Source organism: Vigna unguiculata, chromosome 3, assembly GCF_004118075.2.
Source record: "Vigna unguiculata cultivar IT97K-499-35 chromosome 3, ASM411807v1, whole genome shotgun sequence".
NCBI lineage: Eukaryota > Viridiplantae > Streptophyta > Magnoliopsida > Fabales > Fabaceae > Vigna > Vigna unguiculata.
Window position 1 is genome coordinate 51929818 of NC_040281.1, and position 18363 is coordinate 51948180.

General features: G+C 33.9%; 2 protein-coding genes across 6 annotated transcripts; both read right to left on the bottom strand.

Moving 5' to 3' along the window:
• Positions 1–4474: 4474 nt before the first annotated feature.
• On the bottom strand, positions 4475–8207 carry LOC114175633 (GDSL esterase/lipase At5g62930). The gene is made up of 6 exons (XM_028060402.1): positions 7914–8207; positions 7746–7823; positions 6923–7063; positions 6351–6427; positions 5445–5609; positions 4475–4928 (listed from the first exon to the last, which is right to left on the bottom strand). Exons 1-6 carry the CDS (start codon positions 8013–8015, stop codon positions 4751–4753), a joined length of 741 nt encoding a protein of 246 aa, XP_027916203.1. The 5' UTR covers positions 8016–8207; the 3' UTR covers positions 4475–4750.
• A 4415-nt stretch (positions 8208–12622) lies between these two features.
• Positions 12623–18235, bottom strand: LOC114178416 (probable boron transporter 2). Of its 5 annotated transcripts, none has more exons than XM_028064293.1 (12): positions 16904–18226; positions 16477–16559; positions 16186–16378; positions 15956–16094; positions 15657–15828; positions 15338–15504; positions 15059–15232; positions 14837–14932; positions 14479–14616; positions 14077–14399; positions 13663–13933; positions 12623–13427 (listed from the first exon to the last, which is right to left on the bottom strand). In XM_028064293.1, exons 1-12 carry the CDS (start codon positions 17005–17007, stop codon positions 13269–13271), a joined length of 2019 nt encoding a protein of 672 aa, XP_027920094.1. In that variant the 5' UTR covers positions 17008–18226; the 3' UTR covers positions 12623–13268. The 5 variants fall into 5 exon arrangements, with proteins under 5 accessions (XP_027920094.1, XP_027920099.1, XP_027920097.1 ...); XM_028064298.1 differs by having other exon boundaries at positions 13135–13427; positions 15786–15828; positions 15956–16008; positions 16163–16378; positions 16904–18235; XM_028064296.1 differs by having other exon boundaries at positions 13135–13427; positions 15956–16008; positions 16163–16378; positions 16904–18232.
• Positions 18236–18363: the final 128 nt, after the last annotated feature.

Below are 18363 nucleotides of genomic sequence, written 5' to 3' on the forward strand. Positions count from 1 at the left end.
GGTATCAGAGCAGGTTCATAGCTTGCTCTGTTTCCGTTGCCCTCTCTAATCTCTGTCCCAGTAGTCAGCAGCGTGCAAGAAAGGATCTTGCACCATGGAAGACAACAATAACAGCAAAGAAGTCAAATCAGAGGTTAGCAGTGCAAGTCAGCAATTGCAAAGATTGGATCTTGATCAATCTCTTATCCCTACCAGTCCATATTACATACATCCAGGAGAGAACCCATGACAGGTTCTTGTATCTCCCTCTCTTAATGAAACCAACTACAGCTCATGGAGCAGAAACATGAGAAGGGCTCTCATGTCCAAGAACAAATTAAAATTTGTTGATGGAAGTATCAAAATGCCTACTAGGGATGAACCCATCTATGAAGCTTGGGAAAGGGCCAATGTTATGATTTTATCTTGGATCATAAGGACTCTTTCTCCCCAAATTGCAGAAAGTGTTATCTACATTGAATCAGCCAAACATATTTGGGATGACCTAAAAGAAAGATTCACAAAAGGGGATTATTTTCGTATCTCAGACCTGCTTCAAGAGATGCACTCTGCTAGACAAGGAGAAAGGAGCATCACTCAGTTCTTCACTGATTTAAAGATCATCTGGGAAGAATTAGAATTTCTAAGGCCCATTCCCAATTGCATTTGCGGTAAGCCTTGTGAATGCAATCTTGCTAGAATCTTTTATCAAACAAAGGGAAGTGGAATATGTGATATGTTTTCTAAAAGGGCTAAATGATGGTTATAATACTGTAAAGACCCAAATTCTGTTGTTAGATCCCCTACCCAACATGAATAAAGTCTATTCCCTCGTTATGCAACAAGAAGGGCAGAACAAAGGTACGGCTGGAGCGAATACTGATAGTAAAATCCTCTTTAATACATCTGAAAGGCATTACAAGTCTCAAGAACAAAACAACTGGAGAGGTCAAGGCAGAGGCTCTAGTTCAAGGACCCAAGGAAGGGGAAGAGGTCGAAATCCCAACCATGGCAAACAATGCTCGTATTGCCATAAGATGAATCACACTATAGAGGAATGTTACTCTAAACATGGCTTTCCCCCTTGGTACAAACAAAGGAATGAATACAGAAACAATCCCCAAGAAAACAAGACACAGGATAAAAGAGAACAGCAACAAGCTTGCAATCTGAATATAAAGGAAGAACTAAATGACAATCAGAATGTGAAAGATGAGGCAATGAAGGGCCTGACATCTGAACAAATGCAGAAACTGTTGAAGCTCTTGAACGAATCTGATGAAGTTGGACACAGCATCAATCAGATACAAAAACATACCAATTCCTCTGATAAGATTCATCAAGGTAAAAGTATCTGGATTTTGGACACTGGCGCAACTGATCATGTTGCACAAAACAAAGAAAATTTCTCCACTTTTTTCAGAATAAAACCTGTTAATATAAAACTTCCTAATAACAGTATTGTCACTGCTAACTTTGCTGGAACAATACAATTTTCTACACAACTAATCCTTTTTAATGTCTTATATGTTCCTGAATTTTCTTTCAATTTAATTTCAGTTCAAACCTTGATAAAAGATTTGAACTGCAAACTAAGATTCTCGTCCTGGTGAGACTTGTAGAAACAGGCTGGGTTCGTACTCGAGCTCTCGCACAGGCGGAGAGCTCTCATTTGAGCGAGGTGACATCTCGCTCAGGCGAGAGGGACTCGCCTAAGCGAGAACCCATGGGAGCCTTAGCATGTCGCTGCACTTTTAGCCTAGGCGAGGAACCTCACCTTTGGGCGAGGGGTGGCCTCGCCTAAGCGAGCGTTCGAAAAATTTCTCAAGGCCTTTGTCGCGATCTTGCCTAAGCGAGAGTCTGCAGCTTGAGCGAGAGGACTCCTCTCACCTGAGTGAGGGCTTCTGACTTGAGCAAGATCTGCTGCAGGCCACACTATTTTCCTCACATGGTTGTTATTGGTTGTTTGATTGGTTGGTTTGCTTTATTTAAAGTATGAGGCATGTGATTATGCATGAAATATCTGAGGTTATGAATTTTTTGGGAGTGTTGTATGATCTTGGCATGTAAAACAAATGGGATGGTTGGTAATGAAAGTGGCATGGTGTTGGTATGAGATATAATATAAATGGATGGAATATGTTATTGGTATGGTTAGGACGTAATTCCAGGAGCCTCTAGGTAAGACTTCATGGTGGTGCCTCAGTTGGTCGGGACATAATTCCATGACTCCTGTTAGTGGGAATTCATGGTGGTGCCCCATCTATATAATTTAGTAAGGATTCAAGGTAAGGTTGCATCCTAACACTCTAAAGAGTCAGTTAGTCTCACATAGAGTGTACTCACTCTAGTGGTGAGAGTAGCAGGAAACTTGAAACTCATTAAGGGCTAACCTTGTGTGTGGGGAATGAAACATTGTAACACTTAGCTCGGGAGAGCAACTCGGTAGAGCAGGGAAGTCCACCACAAGTGCAAGCATCCGCTGAATCCGACTAATTATATGTATTTGGATGAGTCGTGTCTCGAGTCTTAGTGTATTGTGTGCAAGTCATAACATGATTTGATGATATTAGCATTTTGGATTATGGAGATGTATATAATTGTATGATAAACTGTTTTCTGCTCTAGCTTACCCTTCTGTTTGTTTGTTGTATGTTCTGTATGTGCGGTGTTCTTTTTTTGCGATGATCATCAATTTATTGATGTGAGCAGATGTGAGAAACACTCGTGGTCATCAGGGTGATGGAGGTTTCATTGCATAGCCTACCTGGGCTGGATTCTGCTATTTTGGGCTTTCTCATAGGGCTTAGGCCCATGTACTGTTTTGTCCTTTAGTACTATGTTGTCTTCTGTCAAGTTCTTGTAATTTTGTTTGGCATTGGCATCTTGGTGTGCCTCGGTTTTCCTCTAAGTATTTTTGGGATATTGTAAGGATCAGTGGTATTACTCCAGGACTCGTCTCTTATATTCTTATATTATCTGTGTGACATGTCATTTAATTAAAATAATTATTTAAATTGGGTGTTACAATTTATATGGCTCTTATCTTAAGTTATTAATTCTAGCTTAGAAAACAAAACTTCCATCTCAATGTAAAATCACATTTATGTGTAAATCATAATTGACTTGTTTATGAAAGAAATACTCATGTAATTAGTTTGAGAAATTAAGTAAAAAAAATACTTATATTGTAATGAGGGTAACCTTTAAAAATACTCGTATAGTACATGGAGTAACTTTTGAGAATACTTGTATTTTTAACATATATTTGTGGAACTTGATTGGTTTGGTAAAAAAAAAAGTTGGAGGCAGTATCACACAGAGACAAATCATTATAAAATATTTATGTTCTTTCTTTTCTCTTGTCTAATCATAAAGTTATATTTTTCCATTTCTGAAAAAAAAAAGTTTAATTTGATATAAAATGTTGGACTTCTTTTTTTTTTTTTTTCATTTGTGCACATATTAAACTCGGAGTCTTATCTTTTATCATTACAAAAGTGTAGACAAATTTTCCTTTTTAGCGAAAATGTTTGAAAAATCATTAAAAACACAATTGAACCTGTTGTATTTTTTTTTTCGTATTTTACAAATATTCTATAAATTAATTATACCTGCATATAATCTCTCTTATAACTTTTGATTCTTCAAACAATTTCACACATCAAAATTATAAGAATTATCATATTTTAGATATATTTATATATGTTTACAACATAATTTCATGTTTTGATTAGGAAATAATTTAAGTATTTCAATATTAAGCAAGAATTGAAAAACATCCTCATATAATTACTCAAACCTTCTTTTAAGTGAATAATTTGATCAACAATATAAAATAATAATATATCCCGAAAACATTCATTATCATACTCACAATTTAATTTAATGGTGTGTTCAACTCTATTAACTTAACGTTTTTTAACAATCTCATCTTTAATATATTTTTAATTTGCAATTTGTTTTACAATGATAATAGCATATGCAAAACTATATTTTCCCATGTAAAATTAAGAATTTAAGTGGCTTATTACATATGCAAAACCATACTTGTTTTGTTTTCAATTTGAAGAATTGGTCTATCGGAACTTAATGAATGTTGGCACGTGAAATTTGCAACTGACGAAATATCATTTCATTCTCACGTGTGCCATTGTCAAACCAAATTATTTAAAATCAACAAAAAAAATTATATTATGTTTTGTGACTATTTATATTAATCAAAAACTAAATTTCAAACCATCACAAATAAACCTTAAATTTAAGGTGTAGAACTGCATTAGGTGGCAATTTCTTCCTGCATCTCCATAAATCTTTTCCTATACCCCAAATTAGAACACTTTCAGTACTACTAACCAAAATTTGTTACAAACTATTTATGAATAATATCACCAATTGAACATCTGTAATTTTCAATCAATCTTAACTGAAAAAAAAAAATATTAGAAATATAATATTAAAAATGTTATTAGCACTCATAAATACCAGATCAAGATCACCCAACAAAAATACGGAATCAAATTATAAATGTTTGCACGCATTGCATAAGCATCGCACAACGTGAGTATTGTTACAACGATAGATTTATTATAGTATCACAACAACAATTATATCCCATTATGAGAACAACTACATCAATCTCACAGCCTCATTTGGAAAAATATTCTTTATTGTGGTTCCATTAAAGCATTGGACTCAAATACAGTTCTGGAAGAAAATCTTAGATCACCAAGTACAACAGAGTACAAGAGTGCAAGACTAGACCAGAGTATCACAATGGGACATCACAAACCTGCTGGAAGGCTCTCTCAGGATGTTCCGAATCAATTTTTGAGTGGTGAGGAAAATCAAATGGCAAGTTATCAGCGGAAAGTCCCGCTTCATTGAACACCTTTATCACTTCTTTGTAAAGTACTGTATTTCCTTCTGTTGTCAGATGCAACCCATCCCTTACACAACAAAACATCAATGTCAGGTGAAATCACCCATAATTTTCAAGAAAGATATTGGAGTTGATTTTATTCATTAAGCAATTCTGAGGAATTTTCATACATAAATATAAGAAAGCAGTTTACCATGTCGTTAACAGACTAAAAAAGTAAATTCATGATGCCCTTAACAAGATAACAGATCAAATTATCATATTTAGACTTAGGGTCTATCAAGACAGACTTCTCAATATGCACTTCTAAGAGAATAAAATAAGAAAAAATAAAATTTTCCATCAGTTAAAATTAGTTTGTATAAAACCCTCTCGGATTAACTTTTCCAAAATATGGCTTTCAACATATACATAAGCTAATTGTAGTTTATGGAAAAAAATACTTTACTTTTTATTTTTATTTTCTTCACCTAAATGTATTTATGAAGAAATCTTAGTCATCCTTGATACAATCGAGATCTAACTAAAACTCGGTCACACTTATGTCAGAGTCAATATTTCTAGAGTCCAGGTTGTAACAAACCTCAAAAATTTCGTTTGCCAGTCATCTGTTTCTTGCATTTTGGACCACAGATTGATATACCACACGCCTATTTCATTTGCGACCTCAACACAGGCATTAGCATATTGACCAGTTACTTCATTTGTTCTTTCAGGCACTTTGGTAGCCTTCTCACCATATTGGGATCTGCAAGACCCAACAAAATCATCTCAAACATGAAGTTAACTTCTGTTGAACATATAGAAGCCAATGAAAATGTAAATTGTAAACTAACATAAGCTTTAACATAAACAGTAATGTGACACAGTTTCAATACAGAAGCTTTAATCGTATTATCTACAGCATAATCTTTCCCAGTTAGATACTGACAGTCACTAGCATACTGTGAGATTAGGTGGGTGGTATAGCAATAGACTACGATAGTGATGGCATGTACTTCAGGTGTATATGACATGAACATAAATAATCAAATGGATGTTTGGAAAAGATGGAGTCGGGCACACTAGCAGTTATAATGGCTATGGATGTAACAATTACTGCATTTATTTTGTAAAAAAAGGATTACACCCTCCATTTTTGCCCCAGAGATTGTAAATGTGGATCATTTTAGTTCTTGATCGTGCAAGTCTCATCCAATTTAATCATTTTCCACCAACATTAAGTACTACAGTACATAATGTTTGATAAAATCAGTGACTAAAGTGAGAGTTTTGTAAGGTAGGAAGTAACCTGCGATTATAACCTCAGGGACTAAAATAGGGATTTACCCAAAAAGTAAACCTACTAAATCAGGAGGAACAATTCCATTTGATGGTATCGGTGAGGCAGGTGTCATAAATATTCAAGCACATAATAGCACATAAGGTAATGTCTATAAAGGAAGGCAGATTATAAATACTAAATCTAACAGAAGCAATTCACAAGTACCTTGCATATGCCAGGCGTCCTTCCTCGCTGAGTGGAGGTGGAGTAATGAGCACAATTTGCATAGCTTTTGAGCATTCCTGAAACAAATTATCACATTTACATCAACAACAGATGATCTAATGAGCACTTGGGAGGAAAATGGGAAAGCTTCTAACGGAGCTTGTTTGGAGGACTCATAACAATGGAAAAAAAAAACCTATAAGTTCTTTAGTTTATTTCAACAAGTTTAATGGTAAAACTTGTGACATAATCTTTCATGTGAAAATAGCTTGCTGAACACGTTCTCAAATGTCCTGAAATGCCCAGCCGTTTTACCCATACAAAGCACTAAAACAATCAACAATAGGCTACTCAGTGAAAAAAATAACAAGAAAAACAACAACAAAGCTACAAGAAACCATGGGCCATTAAAGCACAAGATAGAAATCATCAGAATCACTCGATGAGTTCAATGCTTACATGAAATCAAAATTTTGCAGATAACACACAGAAAAATTAGAGTTAAAAGTTGGACGGATAATTCAGAAACTGGTGAAATTTAAATCTAAAAATATTGAACAACTAAATGTAACCTTCAAGTGTCGAACAAATTTTCTAAGGTTCTCTTTGAATTCTTCAATAGGTACATGTTGCCTTTCACTTGTTCTTCCTAACAAAGCTGCATCATTAGCACCAAAGAAAATTGTGGTAGCAATAGGTGGTGTAGTTGAGTCCTGCAGATGAAGTCATCCAATTCCAAACAACTAAAAACTCACAAGATCAATAAAATAATTTGCAAAAATAAAACAAAGGCCTTATTTTAGGCAATAGAAGACTCTTTTTGGATGGGGGCAGGGGAGGCTTGGTGATCTGGCTGGACCCTTATTCCAAAACTGTTATGTAAGCCTATGAGAAGTTCTGTCAAATCAAATTTGGTTTTCTAGTCTGGTCCACCACCCTAAATGCTCAAACAGATTAATTTTCAATTACAAATTTCAAGATATCAGTTAAGTTCATATGCAAAAACTTTGTTACCTAACATTCTTGAAGTTTTCGCAGACACCCTATTGACAAAACAAAGTAATGAATTATATTGGCTTAATTAAGTTTTGGTATTATCAATTGATGTCCTTATTAGAATTCTTGTCTTATTGGGTGCCCAATTTTCCTTTCATTTTTTCCTAAATAAATACGCTCAACAGAACAAAAACTTTTAATGAGACCTCAGTTCAAAATACTAAAATTTATAAAGTATTTAAAACTTAATTAAGCAACCTATATTTTATAAAAGTAATTATTTGATCTCATCATGTTATACCGAGGCATGTTTCACCCATAGTAGTTACTGGACTTTAAAAAGGGGCAAATGTGCAGACACCAACGGGAAGAAACATGATTTAGGTGAGAATAAGATACCAGAGGGAAGAGGTGGTTCAGTAAGAACATAGCCCACCTAGTGTTGTATCCACCATAACCACGAACAAGTACATCAGCCTGAATATGCAGATCATTAACTGTGACATATATTAATAATTTAAGAAAACGGATCTGACGTGAGAGTGTTTGACTGAGAAGAAATGTTACCCTGCGGGAATACGCATTGGCTAGCGGAACACCCCATCCATTCTGTTGGATGGATTGCTCCGTTATGGAATCTCCAAACAACACTATCTTTGGCCTCACCATCGTGTTCGCACGCGCCAACGCGATTCTACGTTGTCTTCACTGTTCTTCCACACCATTCAACACTAAGATGATCTCTCTGTACATTAAATTATTGACCTAAATCTGACACGTTTTACAAGATGAATCGTTAGTTACCCAAATATCGCCTTTTTTCTTTTCTTCCACCGATTCCATTCACTAGTTTCACTGCCCTGGTACTATGCCTTTCAAGCTCAAAAATATCTCAGTTATTCTTTAATTATTAATGTTTACTATTTTTAATTATAAATTAAAAAAAATGAACGAATGGTTAGATTTCAAAATTTGGAATTCTCTAATATTTTTTAAAATATTAATAAAATAATTATATGTGTTTATTGATAAACTACCCCTAACATTAATAATAAATTTTAGCTTTGTTAAATATCATAGAAAGTATTAAAAAAAATTTAAACAAAGATAAAATATGTGAGAATTCTAAAATTTCCTCAGAAAACTTTGTTCTTCTCTATAATAATAGTTCTCCATAAAATCTTCCTTTTTCTTCTAAAGATTTCAATCAGCTTCCATTCTTTTTCTAAGAATCAACACTATTAGAGTAATTTATGTTGCAAAGAACCCTATCAAAATAATCAATTAATTGCTTTTAATAGTGAGTTCGAAAATTCTACCCATTCTCTGGGAGCAACTTGTTTTCCCTTGCATGCAAGTCCATATACAGTTTCATGTCGTCTCTTTCGTTCTTAATAAATCTCTCTCTGTTTATGATCCTGAAAATTTTGCCCTAATCATTCTTAATGGACATTTGATTTTGTGGATAGTGATTTTTTTGTGTGACACTCTTTAAGGATGAGAACAGAGTTAGGGAAGCTAGTCCTTTTTAAATATAGTTGATGTTTTTGCATGTTTTCTTTCTTTTTTTAATAAATTTGGTAAGTGGATTGAGAACAATGAAAAAGAATGAGACCAATGACATAGAGATTTGTTTTATAATTATTATTGAACTTGACAGTGAATGTGATTTTCGCAAAATGGGTTCTGCGAAATAAATGATGAAATTTTATTGTTGAATGTGATTGTACTAAGAGTTTATATTGAATTTCTATTGTATTGCGTGAATGATGATAGAAAGATATTGAGAGGGTGAGTTATGTTGGGCTTACATATCCTGTGACTTGTTGGTTGGTTTGAATGATGATGGAAAGGTATTGAGAGGGTGGGTGTTATTTGGTTTAGATATATGTGATTTGAGTTATTGGTTGGCTTGAATTGGTTAGATATGTATAACTTAATTGGATTATGAATAATGAGAATGTGTTAAGAATTATTGAATTTGTGTAACTGAATTAGAATAGAATGAGGGTATTGAATTAAGGGTTTGAATTATGTGTGGTACTGATATGGATTGATTACATGAACTTTGCAATCATTAGAAGACTTTGACTTGTTAGAATAATGATTTATAATTTACTATATAGATATTCTTCTCATGCCACAAATTGTAATAATACTGGTATTGAGCTATGATGGTTAATATAAGAATGTTTGTGAAAATTGGTGTGATATTAATAGTCAAATTAGTTATTTCCAAGGGAAATGCTAATTTATGGTGAGTTAGCGTGTATTGAAGGGGGTTTGTTATGTGAGATTATCCTAACTCAACTAGTATCGAATGAGACTTCATTTGACAGACAATATGATATGAAAAAGGATCATATAGGAAGCTAGTGAAGTTAACTGTCATGACTTGATGAGTCACATTGGTTTATTCATGATACAAGTTTTGAAAGAAGAATGGAAGGTAAGTATAACCAGTACAGAGTCTCACGAGTCTATTTATGTGAACTATTTTGTGTTTTTGGACGAGTTCATGTAGTGAAATGTATTGTTGAATGAATTGTTGGACTAAAGTAGTAAAGTGGTATCAATGAGAAAATGAGAAGGGCTTAATTTAAGGATTGATTTCTAGCAACGATTCATTTTGATAATCTTTATCTAAGTTATTATTTCTTTTATATTAAATTTGTCTTTTTCTAAAAAAAGTTTTTTATGTGAGTTTTATGTTGGTCTTAAATAGGATGGCATTAAGATTCAAGAGTTTATTTTCAATCAAATATACTTGATATTTTCATAATTATTTTGATATGTTACTATTTATGGTATTTTTTTTTATACATTAACTTACCCTTACATTTCTTGTGTTCTCTTATCTTTTGCGTAATCGTTTGTTATATATATATATATATATATATACACGTGAATTTATGGTGATAATGACACTATAGAATTGAGACAAGAGAAATGAAAGATTAGGATAAAAATATTATAAGAATGATGGATTATAGTTTTAAAAAAAATGTAAATTAAGTTCCGTAATCTATATTTTTGAAGTATAGTATTTATGAGTTCATTTTAATTGCATTCTTTTCCTATCTCATTATCTAGTATAAGAATTATAAAATGTAAATTTATCTTGAAATACCTTATTAATGCTAGATACTTTATATATAAGTATTACTAAGTGTTATGTAAAATTTGTGAGTTGTAACAATTTATTTATATACTTTTAAAATGAACTTAATTAAATATTTTATATGAATAATTTAATTGACTATTTAAATTAATAATTGGTTATATGCCTATACTGTATTATAAATGTTTAACAATATTTAGTGATAATTGATTATGTTTTATTTATTATTCTGCTTCTTCTTCTTTTTTAAGTTCAGAAACGTTTTAAAAAAGTTTAGAGGTTCCAAATCAAGTTCATCATAAAGTATGCACCTACCAAGAACAATAACATCTCATTGACTAAGTTGTATATCATAAGAGCATTCTCTTGTTGATAGTTTTGAATGGTTAAAAAGTGTTATTGTTATTTGAAATTTCATAAAAATAAGTCAGAAAAGAAAAAATCACAACATTTATAAGATAAAATGGACCAACATTAAAAGTTGAGAATAAAACATATTTATAGTAAATAGAATTGCACTCGTTTAAATAAAACTATATATAGAGTAAATATCCGAATCAATATAAGAATTTTTTAATAATAAAAAAGAAAACAGTATTATTATATAAAATATTTATTATAAATACAAGATTTTATTAGTTTGGTTTGAATTTTATTAATAATTGATATAATTGAATATGTGTTTGATATATAGTATTTGTAAGAAAAAATAACATTAAATTGCTAAATATGAAAATATTATTCTCAATATCATTACTATATTTAGATATATACACTCAACAGATATGAAAATAAATTCTTAATATTGCCAATGCTAATTATAAACAGGATTCCTCTGATAATCCATACTTTAATAGTTAGCAAATCTCATATAGTCCAATCAAGACACTTACAAGGTCTCTTCCACCGAAATCGATGTTGGAAAAAAAAAATAGTGAAGTAAATGAGAATTAGAATGTGCTACCATGTGATTTGTGAAATTAAACCTATTTATATGACTCACTTATATAGAATGATGATTTATATTAAGTTGTGTTTGCACTTATACAGAACATTTCTAAATCGAATATCTTAAGTTGTGGTTGCTACTTGCTCACATGTAGGGTCTCTCATGTCAGAAGTTCTAACTTTGAATAGGCAAATTTGCAAGTACTTTATAAGAAAGTAATCACACGTGTTCTCTTTGCATCTTTGGTATCACTTTCTTGAGTTTCCCATGGTGTGTCTTCGTTCTGAGCAATGATACCATTACAACTTGATAGAACACAGTTTGAGTATGTTGGATAAGTGATAGTGTAGTGCGTATCAAAGACAGTGCAAAGAGAGTTAGATTTCCACTAAGCTATGTTCCATATCATGGATCAAGAACGCCACGATCTCTCATCTCCTTCGAGGAAACACTCTTTTTCAAATATCTCCACGAAATCACATCTTTTACAAAGTAGACAATCACAATGATCATAATTCCCTGTCAGACAGCATTAAAGAATGACAAGTTATTGCATGATTTAGGACCGTACACTCGTGATTCTATATGTAAGTCGTAGTTAGGTTCTATTTACTATTTCTCTTAAATTGAAAAATATGACAGTCACATAGAAATTGGTTAAGACTGTAAACATGATGATCTTATGACCCTACATTGAAAGATATTCAAATTTTATATGAGAAGGGCTTAACTTGAGGATGAGTTGAGTGACAAATGTAGGACCAGAGGTTCACTTTTGTTACGATTTGAAACTAATGCTCTCTGCACAAGTTTTCCAACCAAGAAAACGCAAACTCTACATATCATAGTACTGCGCATGCTTTCATTCCCACTATTTATTTGTTAGCACTTCTCCAAATTAGCTTTATTTAGCATACATATCATATAGGCATCGAAATCACTATATTTCTTTTTAAAGTAAGCTACGATGAAAAAAGTGATTAAATGCGTCTTTGAAATTATGCACCAACAATCCCCTACATGAACTTGCGTTTTAATAGTGTTAAACAGGAAAAAGCAAATTGTTTGAAGCGCACTATCAAATGTTGACGGCAATTTGGCTTTATAGTTTTACAAAGGTTTAATTTTAGTTAATGTATACACTTGACAACTTTCTTTTAGTCTCTATAGTTGAATTTATTTATTTTTTTCATATTAAGGCCCACCTTAAAATGAACACACCACATTTTTTCTTTCCGTACATTTTGGTACACCTGCACATGACTAGTTTCCGTTTTGGTCCCTACATGAAAAATACACTTAACTCCCTCATAACTTTAGTAAACAAAAAATGGTGTCAACTCAAGTAGGACCACAGAACATATGCAGTAAATTTGGCAACGAAAGGTTGAAGGCAAGGTCTATGATACACTGCGAACTAGCTATACATTCATACGATGCTTTATTTAGCAGTAAGGAGTAAGATAAATATTCATCAGATCTTTGTTTCAAAATCCCCTCGTTGTTGTTTTTTTTTCCTTTGCAGTTCCATATACACTACACATAAGCAAAACCTAAAGTTAGATTCAACACCATCAATCCATCAACTTGAAAATACCCCTGCTCGTTCTGTATCAAGGTAAAATGAAGTCAATATGGTTAAAGATTGAAAGGAAAGAAGAGTCAAAGATAAACATCTATAAGATAACGTGTATTCATAAACAAGCTCATGACCTAGTGTGCTACTTAAAACTATTTTCAAGGAAACCCTATTAGCTTTGAAGGTGAACCACTGGAATCTTGTCCAAGAAACATTGGCTGTGAATTAGTACTTCTCTTGATCTTCACTTGAGTTACTGGAGAGCATTGAATCCTATGAGTTATTTGCATAAGCAGGAATGGTATGTCCACGTGATGTTGGAGTTGAGTTCCTGGATTTCTGACTGAGGATCTCCCCACGACTCCTTGTAATAATTTCATCAAGAATTTCCCCACTATTAATATTGACTGTTGCTGTCTGACTACCTGAATCCTGTGAGGTATATAAACATCAATCTATGAACAACATCTTCGACAGATACATATATGTAATATAATGTTATGCAGTATGAATATTTTGTGGTCTAGCTAAGCAAGCTGAGTTTGTACTCCACCCACCAGAAGTCCAGAGAAAGCCATTTTCTAATCAGAACACGAAGATGTTTGAAAAACAAAATCAATCCTAGTATAAACCTAATTATGATATGATAATGGTTGAAACTACCTACTTCGAATGACAAGTTGAAACTGACAACAGGTGCTTCCTCATATGCTGCAGCATCCAATTCTTGAAGATGGGCTCCTTTAAAAAACTTGGGAAGGAAATATTGACGTACTGGGATAAGAAGCATGATTAACATTGGGAAAAGGACCCCGGCAATTGGTATCCAGGTTAGACCAAAGCAGAGAAGCAAGTAAGCTGTCTGGAATAATGTAAACATGGCCACCGTTTTGAAAGGCACGGTCTCAATAAAGGCCGCATGGTGTTTCTCCAGCACTCTAGTAAAGAGAAAAGAAAATGGAATCATCATCTTCAACATTATAAAATGCAATGATAAAGCTATGGACATTCATGATATGCAAACAAGTGTTAATTTTAACATGGATAATGTTGTAGGAGTCCAGAGCATAGATAGATATACTTGTATCTTCGACTTGGAGCAGTAAAGAGATATAATATTCTCTCCCAAAACTGATTTCCGGGCAAGCTTTCAATTGCCATGAAAGCAAAGTAACCCCAAAGCACTGAAGTTGGTATCTTCTTCAAAAGAGGCATAGCAGCAACACAAAGTGCAACCATTAATGCCTGCAGCAGATTGCTGAGGCGCTGTTCTTTTACTTCAACAGGTAAAAGGTCGTCAATATCTTTATCCACATCGAAAACAACCTCATCAACAGGGGTGTCAATGTATCCATGACTTTGAGCCAGTTGGATGGTGGATTCCTTCATCTCCTTTAGCCCCTGCTTGAATAACAGAATATTGGATAAAGGTGAGAAAGATCACAAATTTAAAATCGTTGGGAAATGATAGGATTATATATACCGAGGGAGGTGGTATTTGGTGGGCTAAGGGAGTCTGCATTTGATCATATGCTTCTTGCATACTTTGGTATAGCTGATTCAGGTTCATATTTTTCTGGATGCTTTTCCGTGCGGCAGATACAACTTTGTTACGCAATATCTTCTCCAAACAAAACAAGTACCAATGATTGTCAAGTAGTTTAGCTATGAAGAAGCAAAGTTTAGCAACATGGACTATACAAGTTTGTCTAGTGAAACAGATTTAGTTTCAGAATGAAACTTATAGATATTTTTCACTAGAACCATGCATTAGATAGTATCCAAGACATTTACAAAACCATAAATATGAAGTAATGAAATAGTAAAGAAAATTATATTACCTGATGTTTTAGAGTCGCTAAGCTTTTAGTATGCATAGGAGATTGAGGAATCACACCGTTGGATGGAGGGATTCCAATAAGCCCACACAAAATGGTCTGGCAAACAACTTAAATAAGATTTCAAAAGGAAACTATTTGGTATATGTCTATACACAAAGCCGTCATTTGCCATTCATTAATACTGCAAATGAATTTCAGAAGTATTTCAGAGAAATAACATACCAAGAAGCCCAAGAGGAGAAGGTCATAATGATATGATGAGGGTTTTCTTAGATTGAACTCCTTTTGCTGGGCAAGTTGTGAAGCAACACTGTGATCAAAGTAATAAAGCACGGCAATCATAGTCGCTGGTATAAAAGCTCCAATAATATAGATGAGAGGCACATTCAACATTTCCTGCTAGTAAAAGAAAAAATGAGCAAAGAACTACACATTTCAAGGAAAAGAGACATTGTCTATCATTCACTGTGAGAATATTATCCACATTAAATAATCAGAGACCTTAATTACTGTCCAATTTGTGTATGCACCGGGAGACCATGGGTTTGGACTGAAAAGTCGCCTAGGGATTCCCCTTGGAACCTTATTGGTTGGCATATAAGACACAGCAGTCCACACCAGAATCATTAGTGGGACTCCATAATCAGCTACAAATCCCCGCAAACAACCTAGAACACAATCTTATTTATCAGAAAGTAACTTGTAGCCAAAACCTGAGAACAGAATATTAGTATGTCACAATCAAAGTTGTAGTATATCTTGCAATGCATGAAATTCCCTACTGAATCGTTTCATCAGGATTCAGAAGCATAACCACTACCTGCTCCGTATCGCCAGGATCTAGCCTTACGGCTTCTTAGTGCAGTAAACAGAAGGCCAAATGACAAAACCAAAGCAAACATTCCATTTCCAAACAGCCAAGAAGATTGGAGTGCAATCTGATTGGTACCTTCTCTCTGGGACTGGGGCACACCGAACTCTTCCACAAGTCCCTTTTAAGAAGGAGATTACTGATTTTATTACAAAACAGGAGTTTTAATTTTGGTAATTGTAAATAAAGGACACCTATATATGATCCCAATATCCAATTTTCAAAATTACTTAACAAAAAGTACTCACCCTTATCGCCTGCTGCATGAAGAGCATTGCAATCAGCAGACCAAATAGTTCACCTGCAAGGCGCGTGAATCTGTTGATTATGGAGCATGCGCCAACAATGGCCAGCAAGAAGAGCAACGCAGCAGTCCAAACACACACCCTAAAAATCAAACGGTGGAGAATTTTTTCTTCAAATTAACAGTGATTTCCTTTCAATAAATAACTCACCACTCAAGGAAATCAAGAGATACCATCCAGTCCAAGGAAGGAATAGTTTGTGTCCCAAATCTTTTCTATCCTTTGCAAAGTCATACAAAAATGTATACATCAGAACCGTTGGCTCAGCTACACCAAGTATCAGGAGGGGCTGCCCTCCTAAGATTGAATGGATAATGCCACAGAGTGCTGTTGATGCAAGGGTCTGCACTGCAGTTAGAGTTCCATCTATAGAATATAACCAATGAAGCATTTCTTAGGAAAAGGGTCACCAAAATTCAAAAAAAAAAACAAAAAACACTGAACCAGAAAAGTTTTAGTTGTACCTGTGTTTCTCTCCAGTTGCTCCCCGAAAGAGATCACTGGAATTGCTGAAGCGAAAAATATATATGTAGTTGGGGCAAGGATCCTATATTAAACAACATCAAAATTAAAAGTTTAAGAAATCTTCTTGTAAGTTTCATGAGGCTAACTGTGAATTAGCTGTTCCATTTGCATTAGCTATGTGTTTTATTTATTTATTTTGAAATGGGTGACTTTTGGTTTCAAACTCGATGCAGCTAGGCATGTTAAATAGTTTTCTGCATAATTAGACACTTACAGAAAAAGAAAGTATGAAGGCAAACAAAAAACTCATAATTTAAAATTAATTTACAGGTAAACTAATTTTAATTTATAAAAACAGTTTATTTATGGAAAAATTTATCCATAATTAGATTGAAATATCAGAATCTAAAAGTTTATACCACGAACCTGATGCCTGCTTGGAATCCACTAGTCCAATCTTGTTTGTAGCACACAAGTCTTCCTTTGAGGTCATTCTTGATCCCACGCAAGGGAACAAATGTTTCTTCCATGAAGGTATTGGAATGTGAAGAGATGAGTTTTAGTTTGCAGGAAATGAAGCAGAAGACTTGAGTGGAAGATAGTGAGTCACTTCAGGGGACTCTAGAGGCAAATGGTGATTAAAGTTGCTTAGAAGAAATATCTATAACCAAACTTTGAGCAGAGAGATGGAAAACCTACATATCTAAATCTTCCTACATAGGAAAGCAAGAAAAAAAAAATGGATGTTCATCTATATTGTAGCAGCACCCCAGGCCAGAAAACGAATAAACGAATTCAGATGACGAATTCTCATTTGCAATGACAATGAAAATGATTTGGATATATTGTTATGAGTGAGCAAAAGAATGAGTTAAATTAGTAAATGAATAATAAACAATCGGGTAGCATATCCAAGTTGGATTCGAGAGTAACAGAAAACTGAGCATTCTCCATAAGCTGAATATGAAGAGTAGAGTTCAACCACGACGAGTTCAAGAACCAAAATCTTTTTCACTATCTTACCACATGAGCCTTCCACGTAATCGTCATTCCGCGAAAGCAAACGTGAACGTTAAACGGAAGTTCACGTTAGTCACATTCAAACCGAAATTGAGTTCTAAAAAGGTGTATGGCCTTGGAGAACAATCCAAAGAAATTAACGGAACCCCATCATTCCAAGCTGCACTGGTTACAGCTCAGAAACGCCTGAGAGAATGGACACGACAGAACACAAACAGAGTTGTCGAATATGAAACGCTAGACCCAGATGGGTTTGTCTGGCAAGATTAACGAGATTCCAAGACTGAAACCATGATGAGAAGTAATTGTTCAAAAGACTTGTGACAAATTGAACATTAAATGAAAGAGAAATTGAGCGTTTATCAAATCTTAAAATTACTTTTTTCTTTTCACAGAAAGAAGATTGCAGTTACATTAAAGTGAGGGTACTAACGAAGAAGTGAAAATGGTAAAGTAAATAACGTTCAAACACCCACGCTAGCAAAGAAGAAGTAACAGTTTCCGAGACAGAGACTGTGAAACAAGGAAGAAAAAGAACGCTGAGTAAAGTTGGAAGATTTTTGTGTGACATGTGAGAATGTGTGTGAAGCAACCTCATGCATATATAGTTGTGTTTCCTGAATGAAAACTGCAGTGGAAGGAGCAGTAACACGAATCAAAAAACCGTAAATGGAAGTGTGACGCAAACACGGAAGCACATGAAGAAGATATTTTAATATATGCGCATTCATTTTTCGACCTACTCTGACACTTTACAGAGCTGGTATATTAATTTCGAAAAAACTCGCTCAAACTAAGTAATAACAGAATTTCAATGCAAAGCAATGTAAGAACCGATTTTTCTCATGACATTTTTGCCATCTTTC

What these genes read in the sequence shown, in the direction of transcription:
- LOC114178416 (XM_028064293.1), bottom strand. Translation starts at nt 17,007, where the DNA reads ATGGAAGAAACATTTGTTCCCTTGCGTGGGATCAAGAATGACCTCAAA. An exon ending in GGATTCCAAGCAGGCATCAG is followed by an intron (nt 16,560 to 16,903) that starts GTTCGTGGTATA and finishes TGTTTAATATAG; the next exon opens with GATCCTTGCCCCAACTACAT. An exon ending in TCATGCAGCAGGCGATAAGG is followed by an intron (nt 15,829 to 15,955) that starts GTGAGTACTTTT and finishes CCTTCTTAAAAG; the next exon opens with GGACTTGTGGAAGAGTTCGG.
- LOC114175633 (XM_028060402.1), bottom strand. Translation starts at nt 8,015, where the DNA reads ATGGTGAGGCCAAAGATAGTGTTGTTTGGAGATTCCATAACGGAGCAA. An exon ending in TGAACCACCTCTTCCCTCTG is followed by an intron (nt 7,064 to 7,745) that starts GTATCTTATTCT and finishes CTTCATCTGCAG; the next exon opens with GACTCAACTACACCACCTAT. An exon ending in AATTTGTTCGACACTTGAAG is followed by an intron (nt 6,428 to 6,922) that starts GTTACATTTAGT and finishes AATTTGTTTCAG; the next exon opens with GAATGCTCAAAAGCTATGCA.